Below are 14,112 nucleotides of genomic sequence, written 5' to 3'. Positions count from 1 at the left end.
TGGTAGTGATAACTGTATCAAAAACAATTTAGTGGGATAAAAGCCAATCCAGAACAGATTTCTGGTTAAGATCTAAACAATAAGTCATTCAAGTGGAAACAGAACAAGAAGCGTTCAATGCAATTACAATAAATTGTCTAAATAGTTTCATAATATTCCCAGAAAACATTACGACGTACAGAGAACAAGGCTGGATTCACTTCACTAGATGAAAAGTTGCTTTAATTTAGCATTTATTACAAGAAGAAATCATAAACATTCCAGTCAACATGCAAAAGTACTGTGTGGAAGACTTGGTGTTAGCAGGATTTTTGTCCTTCAATTTTGAGGAAGAGAAAAAAAAAAAAGGAAAATCACTAACAAAATTTCATTCCACTTTCCCAATCTCTAGCAAAGTGCATGTTCATCAACATTAATCATATGGTGGTAAACCAAACAGTTCTGGTTTGAAATCCTCCATGGAGTTCAGCAGTAGTGTTGCCTCCTTTTTAAGATCTGGATTTAATTTTTCATCTGGAATCATAACCACTTGCATACCTGCTGCCAGGGCTCCTTTGACTCCAAGTGGTGAATCTTCAAACACAAGACACTGAAAAACATTTTGGGAGGAAAAAATTAAAGAACAATGTTACTATGAACTTTCAAGCTTTAGTTTTAAAAGAGAGAATGATCCCAAATAAAACTTAGTAGGAAAGTTAAATCCAATTCCTCACTTAGGGCGAGGCAAACTTTTCAATTCAAACATCTGCATGGTAATTAACCTCAATTACATTTCAAGTCAAAAACCATCAAAATGCGTACTTAAATCCCAGCAACTGGTTATCCAGATGCTCCTAAGTGATTTGTTTTATAAGGATAGGTTTAAGCACAAGCTTAAGGTAAATTTAAGCAAGTGCTTAACTACCTTTTTAAGCAGGCAATTTAACTCTTCAAGACCAACATTACAACCTGCGAAATGGCAAAAGCAGTGCTTTCACTTTGAGATGTGGTGTTTCTAGACACAGAGGAGGGGGAAGACTACACTACCTAGGTCAATATTAGGACTTTGGATGAGTGGACAATAAGACAGAAGTCACTTGTCAGAAGAGTGTGAAATGCTCTTATTTGCTTAATTCTTCCAAAGCAATGGTGAGGAAAAAAATCAGCAATTACACTGGAAGGTCACTTTCAGAGAAGAGGTAATTTAGCCAGTAAAAATTCCATGTCTTACAACAGTCACAATCATTAAAGATCACAGTTTTGAAGCAAAGTTATTAAAAATAATTAATACTTTATTTATGTGAATTTTGTAATTTAACAACAGAACACTGAAAAGTAAGTACATAAAATAAATACATAACAATTAAGCTAGTCTGCACTTTTATACCACAAAAGATAAAGTTTCTGGAGTTCACTGCAGAATGCATACAATGATTCATCTCTTTCTGACGTCCAGTCTTGAGTTTCAATTTTTGCTCATGGAGAATCCAAAGCAACCTTTGGAATCCAATCATCCGAAAAATTGTGACCTACACTGACTAGTGGTTTCTTACACTTCTGCAATTCAGACAGCATTTATTAGCACTGCTACTACTAATAATACCAAAATTACTGCCAGAGTAATTTCAGTAATTCAACACAGATGTTGGAACAGTTAATGCAATTTTCATCACACACTCCAGACAGTGTAACTCTGCCTTACCACAAATATCTCTCTCATGCCCTTCCCTACAGTCATTATCAATCTACCAAATCCCTTCCTACAAACTCAGGATGGATTTTTCTTATCCTTTTTTTTTCACAACAAAATAGTCTGTGGCAACTAATACCAAATGGGTAAGAGTAATGACTTGTTAAACTTAGTTTAACTTTTGACTGAATCCAGATCTGACACTGGGAGAACATACAACAGCATACTGCACCTTTTAGGCTCTCTAAAATACAACTATTACACCAGGAAAGATTAGTGAGGCACAAAGTTTGTCCTTCCTGGCTGTGCTCTAAGACAACAAGCTGCAACCCACAAAAACTTCATTCTGTGCAAAGAAAACATTCTTGCAAGGTGCATTAAATGTCTGCACTACCTAGACCTATCAGTATCCACCCATCTGTGGAAGAGAAAGAGGGAATGGACCCTTTGTTTCTGCTTCCTTTTCTTCTTAAAATACTGATTTTTGCCCATCAACATGCCAGCAACCACTTGGAGTGTGCCAAGTGAAATTAAGAGGTGCTTTCTACCTTGCATGTAATGAAGTAAAAAGCAGTGATTTTTAGTAAGATAACAGAAGCAGACAAATCTCATTTTGTGCTCATTTCCTTCATACGGTCACTAAATTCCATTTTGAAAAATGTTATATTTTCAGATGTGGATCATTATCACTAGTCCTAACTACAAATATGTAACCAGATGATCTTGCAATGCTTTGAACAATGGCTATTAGACCTAAAGCACGGCTCTGCCTATAGGTTTTTATTCTTAACAATACCTCAGTTTGTGACTCTAAGCACTCTGAGGACAGTAAAGGAAACCCTGACAGGCTTTGCCTTTTGAAGAGTAAGCTTAAATGTTGCACAGAACAGCATTATCACAGCCTTTCAGAAACCTTTTCTAATCCAGTCCATACAAAGATATGTACTTCACTGCTCTTCCTTGAAAGACCTAATTGACTTCCATGATGTCACTAAGCTTATTGTATGAGTGGAGCCGGTGATCATGGAAGGAATATGCATAATGAAAAGCTCAACTAATTCCCTGAAACTAGAAGCAATTAAAACTCTTCATTACCAAGGAAGCCAAGCAAATGACCCATAATTACAGTGGCTTTAATGTTACAGGAAATAAGTGTACTAGGTCTTCCTCCAGTATTTCCTGCCACTGACACATTTGTCAACAGCACAGCAACATTTTTAAAGGATGAGGAAAGGTTTACAGAGGCTCACATACAAAATGGATTTATTAACTTTGCTTCACAGAGATGTTATAAACTGTTCACTGTCCTGGCCTACCCACATACTAAATTTAGTGAAATGAAAGCAGCCAAGTTCCTTGCCATTTTGCATAAGTATTGCAACATCAGCATCACTCCAACTGAGAGAGACAGATGAGATTTATAAAGACTTCAGCTAAGATTCTGGCTGCATCTCTGCATTATTTCTAAAACTTGTGTCACTGATCAATACTACCGCTGTGAGATGGCTCAAAAGGTCATACTAATTTAAGACAGTTTTCACTTTGGAATGAACTAGATGCTTAAAAAAGTAAAGTAGTAAAGCATGCCAATTTATATTTTACTGTACAAATCTAGAAAAAGAAAAATTAATCACTTTACCACAGGAAGAAATAATAAAATCATTGCAGCACCTGATTATCTCATCACCTCATCTTCCCACAGGAAATTTAAGAATATAAGAGTGTTTGTGAATGTCTGGATGGAATTAACTAATAGGGATATCTGTAAGTGATTATTACTAGTGATAACCACTAGAAAACCATTAGCTATTAGTGATAACCAAGAAGTCTGGGAGTACTAAAGATTAAAATCAGTTTTGAAGTTAAGATCTGGAAAACCTATGAAGATAATCATATGCACAGGGAGTACCTACTGAACAGATAACCTTGATGACATAGAACACTACTGTATCAATTCTAAAACAGAATAAAGGATGACACTAAAGATGGTGCAATTTACACATAGAACTTGTTTGCAAATAAAACGCTACCATATATTGTTCTATAAAAAAAGAATTAAAATGTTCATTGTCTTTAAAATGAGTAAACATAGCCTCAAATTCTTTCATACTGTATTAGGAAAATCTTCCATTTGCTGGTTCTGGTCTAGTCAGGCACTTAATCTCAGTGAAAACATTTGCAGACACAGAGACTAACCCACACATTTTAGCACTTTGTCTTACTGGGAAGAGTATCAGAGTATTTCATTCCCTGAGTGAGAAAAAAAGGAACTAAGTATTTGTTAACTCCTTCCTTTTCTTCCCTGAATATTTTCTTTTAATGTATTACTATTTTTACATCGTATTCCCCACAGGCTCCATAGGAAACAACTACTATGGAACTAATGAGGAAATACTAAACTTCAGGGGTTTTTTTCTGTTGTCACTGTAAAATTTACCTTGTGGTCTGTTCAAACTGAAGCCAACCTGGTTAAATCTTACACTGGGTAAAATATCCTTAAAAAAACTTCAGTCCTACTGAGTCTTTCATGAAAATAAATTAAAACTACCATGCCTTCTGAGGAGCTACAGAATGACTCTCCCACCGTGCATTAAACCTGATCTCAAAACCATTGCATGTAAATAGTCTAAGAAAAATAATAATCAAGCCAACCAAACAAAAAAAACCACAACCCAACAAACCCATAAAGCAGAAAAAAGTGGATAGATAATTAAGAAAAATAATTACTATTATTCTTCACTCCTGATGAATGAGAGCAAAAAGGGAAAACTGGAATTTTGAGGTTTCAAAGCACAGTTTCAAAGGGGGATGGGTAAGACTTCTGAGAGGTTATCCCTAAGTTCATTCTCCAACTTCTGAATAAGACAAGTCTCTTTCTATGCTTGGCGAGAAAAGACAGTAGAAGATTATTGTATTTTCTGTCCTCAAATGACACAGAAACATTTAGTATCAGAATGGGACATATTATGTTTGAGGCTTCTTACAAATTGTATATTATACTTGTGTAAATACTGTATTTATCATTGATTTTTCTCCTCCACGATAAAATCAACTCATCAAAAGCATTATGTGTTATTGTAAAATTTGCACCCTGGAAACATTTGATAATCTTGTATGTTAATTTATGTATACATACACAACAGAGTCTTCTGTAAGCATTTAAGGCCTAATTCAAATTCCATCATATCAGTAAAAAAAACCCAACTCATTTATTTCAACAGGCTTAAAAAGTGAGCCCCAAAACAGACTGCAGGAAGAAATCCACCAAGTACAGCCAGCTCACACTGATTTCAGAATGACATTTTTTATCTCCGTAAACCAGTGGGGGTCAGGCCTTTCATTTCTACAGGCATCATTGACTGTTCACTTGCAAAGTATTTTTATTTTTTATCATTACAAAAAACTAGCTTATACTCTGTGGTCATAACTCAGAACTAAGTAGTAGCTGAGAAAGAATGTATCACTCTGAAATAAGCTAATACTGCAATCACGGTTTTTGTTTTGTTCAAGAACTTATCTTTTTTTCTTGCTGACTCAATTTTTTCAGATTTTTCCAAATAATTCCACTGCTCACCAACTGTGTTACTAGTGTGAGTGACCCAGGAATTTTCTAGAACCGTAATGTAATTTGGAATACAACACAGAGCCATCTTTATCCCTTACAAAACGCTGAGATGCACAGATGCTGTTTATCATTTATGGGAGGTGGTGGAAATTGATAAAAACAGACAGAAAACACCAACAACTCAATTAATATGTCATAACACTGATGTTTTCTTTTTTCCTATGCTTTGATATACAAAGTATCCAGTAACAAGGGGAAAATGTACTTCTGAGTGACCCATTTACCACCAGAGTAACTTAAACATTATTGAATAAATGCCTTTTAAGCAGCTACAGCATTTGCAGTTTTGGCCTCCCACTGTGTTAACTCTCTGAAGAATTAACAAAAAAACATGAATGAATGAAATAACTTAATGTTCCTCTCCTAATCTTTGGCTCTTTCCTGAAATAGTTGGGAAAAATCTCAATAACAATAAGGACATATGACAATTTGACTAGCTTGGGATAAGAGAATAATATTAAATATGCTGTTTAAGAAAGTCATGCAGCTTACAGCTGCATGGACAGCTTAATGGAACTTAGTTCCATTAAAGAAAATAAGGAGTAAGCTGAGATGTTTTAAAATGCTATAACAAATGAACAAACAAGCTGGAAACTTAAAATCAAATTAACTAAGCATCAGAGTATCCAGAATACCAGCTAACAGCCACCATTCTTTATGATTCAATTATTCATATAAAGAACTGTTCAGAAATTGTATGCACATATGCTTTTTAATTCAGATTTTTATTAACTCACTACTAGGAGTACACTGCAGACCAGAACAAGAATCAAATTATTTACCAGAAGCCTTGTAAAATAAAACCAAAACCCATTAGCGTATTTTTTTTTTTTTTAAAAAAAGGTCAAAAAAAAGGAAGTGTGTTACATCTGCACATCAGTAGATTACTCTGCATTTCCAGCTCTTGCATAAATGCCACGTTACATTTCAGCCCATATCAGCAGCTACTCTCTCACAAACTAGTTCACAGGATGTTACCTTAAGGTGGGCCAGAAGGAGTAACATGGTTTGGATGGGGAAGAAGAATAGAAATTTCAAATTTGTTGCTTGTTTTCAAGACTCAATCAAGTGAAAGAAAATGCTTCTGTGAGTGACAGTTGGACCCAGACACAGCGGCTCTGCGAGGCAGGGAGAAGGTCACATTTACATGCGGGATTACTCTGATCATTCCGGATGGCTGGAGCACTCTTTTCACAGAGGACTGTGTGTTTAGGAGGACAGCACACTGGGAACTTTGTATGGCAATTTGTGTTACAGGCCTCAAGAAATTCCCAGGCATTTCTGAAACAGTGTCCAATTATCCCAGCAGCAGAAATCTAACTCAATCAACTGCAGCTTGGATTAGCCATAGAAGAGTATTGTTCTTTTATGGAGAACACAAGGCAAATACTCAAGACGCTCTTTACTGAGGCTACTCCTACTGCGTAAAATGCTGGGGTTTTATGCTAGCTACCTCTGAAAATGGCCTAAAAAGGAATTCTGTGCAATAAAATAGTTAATTTGTGCTGCCTTCCCTTCCACACTGAAGTACCTTTTCTAAAAGCACTAACTTTCTTGACGTGCAATACACAACACATTCAAGTAACTGCACCTTGCATGCAGAGCTCAGAACTGTAGGATAATTAACATCGGAAGGGATGCCTGGAGGCCATTTAGAAACATCCCTACTTCAATGCATGTCCAGTCAGAGTAGGCTTCTCAGGGCCTTGACCAAGTGAGCTTTGACTATCTTCCACATACCACCTGGGCAACCTGTTCCCATATTTCACTACCCCTATGGTGAGAATACTTTTCTAAGTATCTAGCAAGAGTCTGTGTTCCAGCTTGTGCCTGTTGCCTACTGCATGACAACTCCGCACTTCACAGTAGAGGCTGGCCCCATCTCATGATCAAGCACATCAGAGATACAAACCAGGTACATCCAAAGGAAGAGCTGATTTGATGAATACAAATTCTAAGTCTCAGTCTGAAACTGGAAGTAGGTATCAAAAACATTTCCTGAATAAATGCAATGACCTTTAGACCAAAGGGAACATCTACAAAGTTATAGTAATAGCACAGCAGGCAGGTTGTCTGACTGTTTTTGTGTAACTGCACACCACCACTTGCCTATAACCAACCCAGCAGGTGCTGCAAAAGGCAGCAGATTCTCAAAGAGCAATCAAATTCTTTCAAGCAGCATATTTTTTTGGCAATAGCTCCTTATTGTTCTATAATGTCTCCTTGACCAGTGTTCTTTTCCCACACAGAAAGATCAGCCTGCACACTGAAATGTACCCTAATCTGATTTAAAGATCATCTTAATTATTGCATAGTCTTTGACAGAAGTGTTAATAACAACCCATATATGCTTCAGACATAACTTCCTAAATTCTTCAGTAAAGAAATAAAGGGTGAGATGAGTCATTTACCTTTAAACAGGTTTTTATGAGGAGTGAAAAAAAAAAAAAAAAAAAAAAAAAAAAGTAATGGAAAAGGTCTTTTACTTCTATTCAGTACAAGCTTCTTATTGCACCTTACATGACAGTGTCACTGATCTGGAGTGACTTGGTGAGATGTACCTGGGTTACACTTAAACTCTTCATGATGAGCAAGAAAAGTAGCTTTCTGTCAAACTTCAGATAGCTGAATGTTATCTTTTAGAACATATTAAAGATTAATAGCATAAAGGTCCAAGCACAAAGCCAGAAACTAGCACCTCTAAGTAAAACTAACAAAATTCTTATTACAATTTATATATTTCAACTACAGGAAACAAATACTTATATTAAAAATGGCAATTCTCTGTTCTCAATATGTATTTTCTAAGAGGAAAGTGGATGACAAAGCGCAAAACTAAGCTGGAAAAAATATTAACTCCTAATTTGTTGGATTTGGGTAAACACCTGAACTGAATCTTAAGACTTTCTGCTGAAAACTGGCTATTAAAACTTTTAAAAGAAAAAAATAAACCACTTTTAATGACATTGCTTGGAAGAATAACTTAATAGTATCTGTTTCACACAAAAGAAGAGAATGAAAACAGGAAATTAAAAGCTGGTTGTCCACCAGTAAAAACCGAAACAAAGACCAACTTCTAAATTCTTTAAAACATGTAGAATCTTGGAAAGAGTCACACCTCATAAAAGGGTTAAAGAAATGGAAGAGCCAAAGAAGAGGAATAAACCTAAGATAATCCGCACTAGGAATCACAGAATCAAAAGAATGACAGGGGTTGGAAGGGACCTCTGGAGATCATCTAGTCCAACACTCCTGCTAGAGCCAGATCCCCTAGAGCAGGTAACACAAGAACACATCCAGGCAGGTTTTGAATGTCTTCAGGGATGGAGACTCCACAACCTGTTCCAGTGCTCTGTTACCCCCAGAGTAAACAATTATTTTCTCATATTCAGGTCGAAACTCCTCTGACCCAGTCTGTGACCATTTATACCTTTTTCTCTCACTGAACACTGTGGAGAAGAGTTTGAAAGGAAGAACCATTAGAATCTGAAATAAACACACTATTTTGAAAAAGGAAATAAATTGAATCACAAAGAGATAGGAACTTGTAAAGCTTCAGATTTAGAAACAAAATAGTACAAAGGTTTGACTCCAGGTGACTTTGAGGGATGTTTGCTAAAACAGAATTTCTTCAATGTTTTCTTTTGAACTCATTGATATTCAAAGTACTGTTTCCACTAAAATATAAACTTGTAAAATGGCAATACTATTAAGAGCAACTGTGATAAAACTGCTCTGTTGCATCTATGCAAGGATAATATATGCTTCTATTTAATGTGTTTCCATCATATGTCATTAAATTCTGTGTACATGCTTAAGACAAAAGCAAAAGTGACCAAATTAGACAATTTTCTCCTAATCAGGCTACTAACCCATTCCTAGGAAGTAGTTTTCAAAAGTAGGTGAGCCAAACTAATGGTAACCTTCCAACAAAAGGCTGTTTCTTCCTTCTCTATCTTTAATCTCCTATTAATCAGTGTATGCTCCCAATCTATCTCCTAGTGATGGGTGCTGTGTTTGTGTGCTCTTCTGTGAATCAACTCTGTACCCCAATAGAAAACTATTCTCCAATTAGGCTCCTAAACTGGAGAACAACCACATAACTGCTGGGAGTGAGCAGGATGACTGAAGAGGGGTTCATCCCTTCAAAGTACAGTCTTATTCCTGGGATGCCTTGCATTTGCCTAAAGCAGACCAATTGTTTAAAACAGCAAAATAGCTGTGCAAACTTTTGCAGAATCTGCTCTTTCAACACAAGTCCAACTATGTGGGCATGGGATTATGGTTATGAACACTGCAATTCCAACACTTATTTTGCTAGAGCAACCTAAAAATATCACAACTGACATGAAATGCCTCGTTACTTCGGTAATAAGATCTGTTTAATTAACTGCCTTCATTACTTCAAAAGATGATTCCTCAGTCCCTTAGTTGGCAAAGCTGCTTTGACTGTGCAGGCAAACAGAGCTCAGAACTCAACATTTCTTACATTTTCTCTACCTGAAAAAGCATTTCTGTGTGCTAAATACAGTATTTCTAAAGAACATGAAATCTATTAAGAAAGAAACAGAACTAGTAATAAACACTGTATTTTGATATATACTATGTATGATATATCTGTTTTTAAGCTATTTATTATGAGAAACAATTAATTCAAAGGAGAGTACTCTCCTAACCCTGAATGATGGATTAACTTTAAATTAAGCAAGATTTACTAGATTGCTACAATTATTATTGGTAAAAAAATGTATTAACAGGAAAATTAAGAAGAAAATGTCAAAATTATTTGTTAACAGTGGAGTAGAGAAGTAATCCCTTTCACAGTCATCTCTTGCTTGTTTTGTTTATTTCTGGGACATAACAATTATCCAGGTATTTCAAGCTATGAAAACTGTAAGATGGAAATCCAGTGAATATCAGTTTTATGTAAATCAACCATTAAAAGACTACTCCTCCAAAGATGTCTTTTCACTGTAGACTCCAAGTTAAAATATTTCTATAAATATGAAAATAAATACACTCCTGAAATGAATTCATATGTATAAAGTTATTTAAGTCTTAATCTCCTGTTGCAATATATTTCAAAACACTTATGTGAAAATTCCCCTAATCTAGCTATCTAAAATACTGCATTGAAACAATTTTATTTTAAAATGCATTGATGTCCAACAGTTAGCAAGCTGTGCCTATTTTTCTATTACATCAGCTCGAGGACACTACTAGTTGCCTAAATCAAAGGCCACCAGTTCTTATATTGACTAAACCATGCTTACAGGCAGTGTAGCAGGTAATTTTCAGTGAAAGGAGTAAGTGGCATAAGATATAAATGAACATTTCAGAGTAAACAATGAACAAAAATAAGAAAACATGCTTATTTAATTCTGTGTATGTATGCATCTGTATAAATATATGGTGCACATATGGTCTCTATACAGAGTCTCTTCTTCTATGCCCCAAGGCTTAATCAGTTTAATATATATTAAATTAGCAACTAACACAGCCATGACACAGGCTTAACATTAACATTAGTTTGGGAATACTAACCATGGTATCAGTCACTGCTAACTATGCTTGACACAGAACTTCTGTCATAAGTAACTTCTTTTGAGTACTCAGTTTTTTGAAGATAAAGATTATAATTATTAGAGTTCTAATCAGCTTTTTCTTAATATATTTTTTAATCAAAAACCCTCTCATCTATATATTTCAATCAGAAATATGGTCTAGATGTCAACAGGGTATAAAACTGACAGATGGCAGATTAATTTAAAGGAAAACTACCACCTATCTGCCTGTAAATCAACCTCTCATGGCCAAAGTCCTCAAAACACTGCAACAGGCCATATGCTCATCCAACAAAATAATAATTTGATATTAAATGTAAGAATCACCATTTACCTAACGAATTCACAATTTAAAGTGTCCTGCATTTTCTGACCTCCAGCAGTTTGAGTGAGCCTTCGGAAAAGGGATGAGAACTGATTTCCCATTTGACCTAAACATGCTAATTTCTCTGTGATTGTTGGAATTGCTACTCTCAAGCTGGCTGCCACGTTACTGTGCTATTGTACGATGGACTGTAGATGTCCACGTTACACATAAACACTCACACAGAAAATAGGCAAATGCTACATAAATATCATATGGACTTACAGAATCACAGGATCCTAGGATGACTGAAGTTGGAAGGGACTTCTGGAGGTCACCTGGTCCATGGCCCTGCACAAGCAGGGCGATGTACAGCCAGTTGTCCAAGACCATGTCCAGACAGTGTTTGAGTATCTCCAAGGAGGGAGACTCCACCTCCTCTGGCCAACCTGCACCAGTGCTTGTTCACCCTCATGTTAAAAGTGCTTCCTTAAACTCAGAGCCTCCTCTGTTTCATTTTGTGGTCACTGCTGCTGGTCCTGTCACCGGGCACCACTAAAGAGCCTAGCTCCATCTCCTTTACACCCTCCCTTCAGGTATTTATTTATATATGCACTGATGAGATCCCACCTGAGCCTTCTTTAAGCTAAATTATTGCAGCTCTCTGAGCCTTTCCTCATACAACAAATGCTCCAGACCCTTTATCATCTCTGTGTCCTTTTTCTGGACTCCCTCTAGTAGCTCCTTATGTCTCTTCACAGAATCACAGAATCGTCATGGTTGGAAATGACATCTGAGATCACCAAGTCCAACAATCAACACAAAAAAAACCCCAACAAACACAACCATACACTCCACCAAAAAACACCCACAAAAAAAAATCCCAGTTCAGCCTCTAGAGCATGCCCTGAAGTGCCACATCTACACGTTTCTTGAATGCCCCAAGGATGGTGTGACTCCACCACCTCCCTGGGCAGCCTGTTCCAATGCCTCATCACTCTTCCAGTAAAGAAATTCTTCCTAATATCCAATCTAAACCTTCTCTGCCACAACTTTATGCCATTTTCTCTGGTCCTGTCATTGTTCACTTGGGAGAGGAAGCCAACACCCACCTCCCTACAACCTCCTTTCATGTAGTTGTAGAGGGCAGTGAGGTCTCCCCTCAGCCTCCTCTTCTCCAAAATAAACATCCTCAGTTCCCTCAGCTGCTCCTTGTATGACTTGTTCTCTAGACCCTTCCCCAACTTGGTAGATCTCCTCTGGACATGCTCCAGCACCTCAGTGTCTGTCCTGTAGTGAGGGGCCCAGAACTGAACACAGTACTCAATGTGTGGCCTCACCAGTGCTGAGTATATGGGCACTATCACTTCTCTACTTCTGCTGGACACACTATTTCTGATACAGGCTAGGATGGTGTTTGCCTTCTGGGCCACCTGGGCACACTGCTGGCTCATGTTAAGACAGCTGTTCACCAGCACCTCCAGGTCCTTATCTGCTGGGCAGCTCTCCAGTCATTCTTCCACAAGTCTGTCGCATTGCATGGGGTTGTTGTGACCCAACTGCAGGACCTGGCACTTGGCCTTATGGAACCTCATACAATTGGCCTTGGCCCATCAATCCAGCCTGTCCAGGTCCCTCTGTAGAGCCTTTCTACCCTCAAGCAGACCAACACTTCCATCCAATTTGGTGTCATCTGCAAACTTACTGAGGGTGCATTCATTCCCCTTATCCAGATCACGGATAGACATTGAACAAGACTGGCCCCAAAACTGAGCCCTGAGGGACAGCACTGGTGAGCAGCCACCAACTAGATCTGACCCCATTTACTACAACTCTCTGGGCCCAGACAGTTTTTTACCCAGTGAAGAGTACACTCATCTATGCCATGAGCTGCCAGCTTCTACAGGAGAATGCTGTGCAAGATGGTATCAAAGGCCTTAATAAAGTCCATATAGACAATGTCCACAACCTGCCCCTCATCCAAAAGGCAGGTCACATGGTCACAGAAAGAGATCAGGTTGGTGAAGCAAAACCTCCCTTTCATAAACCAATGTTGGCTGGCCCTGAACCCCTGGCTGCCCTGCACTTGCTCTGTAAGCTAACTCAAGATGAATCTCTCCATGATCCTCCCCGCACCAAGGTCAGGCTGACAGACGTGTAGTTCCCTATGTCCTGTCAAACGGTGACAACCCAGATCATCTTTCTGGCCATTCTTGTAAATAGACATCACGTTAGTCAGCCTCCAGTCATCTGGGACCTACCCTGTTGACTAGGATTGCTAATACATTATGAAGAGAGGCTTAGTGAGCTCCCCTGCCTTCTTCCTCACTACTCTAGGTTGGATTCCATCAGGGCCCATAGACTTTTGCATGTCCAGGTGCAGAAGCAGATAATTAACTACTTCCTCCTGGATTATGGGGGTTTGTGCTGCTCTCTGTTCTTAACTTCCAGCTCAGGAGGCTGAACAAGCTGGGGGGTAGCTGGTCTGACTATTAAAGACAAAGAAGACATTAAGTGTCTCAGCCTTTTCCTCATCCTTGGTTGCAATGTTCCTCCCTGCATCCAGTGAGGGATGGAGATTCTCCCTGGCTCTTTTTTTTTATTGTTCATGTATTTATAAAAGCTTTTTTGTTGTTGTTGTCCCTTATGTCAGTGGCCAAGTTGAGCTCCAGCTGGGTTATTGCCTTCCTAATTTTCTCTCTGTATGACCTAACAAGATCTCTGTATTCCTCTTGAGTTGCCTGTCCCTTCTTCCAAAGGTGGTAAACTCTTGTAGTGAGGAGCCCAGAACTGGACACAGTACTCCAGGTATGGCCTCACCAGTGCTAAGCAGAGGGGCAGGATCACTTCCCTCAATCTGCTGGCAACGCTCTTCACCATCAGCTGCCTTTGCTGCAATGGCACATTGCTGGCTCATGGTCAACTTGGGTGTCCATCAGCCATCACAATT

The 14,112-nt window shown here is 38.0% G+C and overlaps 1 protein-coding gene across 1 annotated transcript in view; it reads right to left on the bottom strand.

The window, feature by feature from the left end:
* Positions 1-205: 205 nt before the first annotated feature.
* PUDP (pseudouridine 5'-phosphatase) overlaps positions 206-14,112 on the bottom strand; it is a 72,441-nt gene continuing 58,534 nt past the window's right edge. The window contains exon 4 of the mRNA XM_051608211.1: positions 206-589. Coding sequence (XP_051464171.1) covers positions 413-589 — 177 coding nt within the window. The 3' untranslated portion in view covers positions 206-412. The remainder of the gene's footprint in view (positions 590-14,112) is intronic.

This window comes from Apus apus, chromosome 1, assembly GCF_020740795.1.
Source record: "Apus apus isolate bApuApu2 chromosome 1, bApuApu2.pri.cur, whole genome shotgun sequence".
NCBI classification, from domain to species: Eukaryota; Metazoa; Chordata; class Aves; order Apodiformes; family Apodidae; genus Apus; species Apus apus.
The sequence above is the reverse complement of the archived record's forward strand: the minus strand, read 5'-3'. Positions and strand labels throughout refer to the sequence as shown.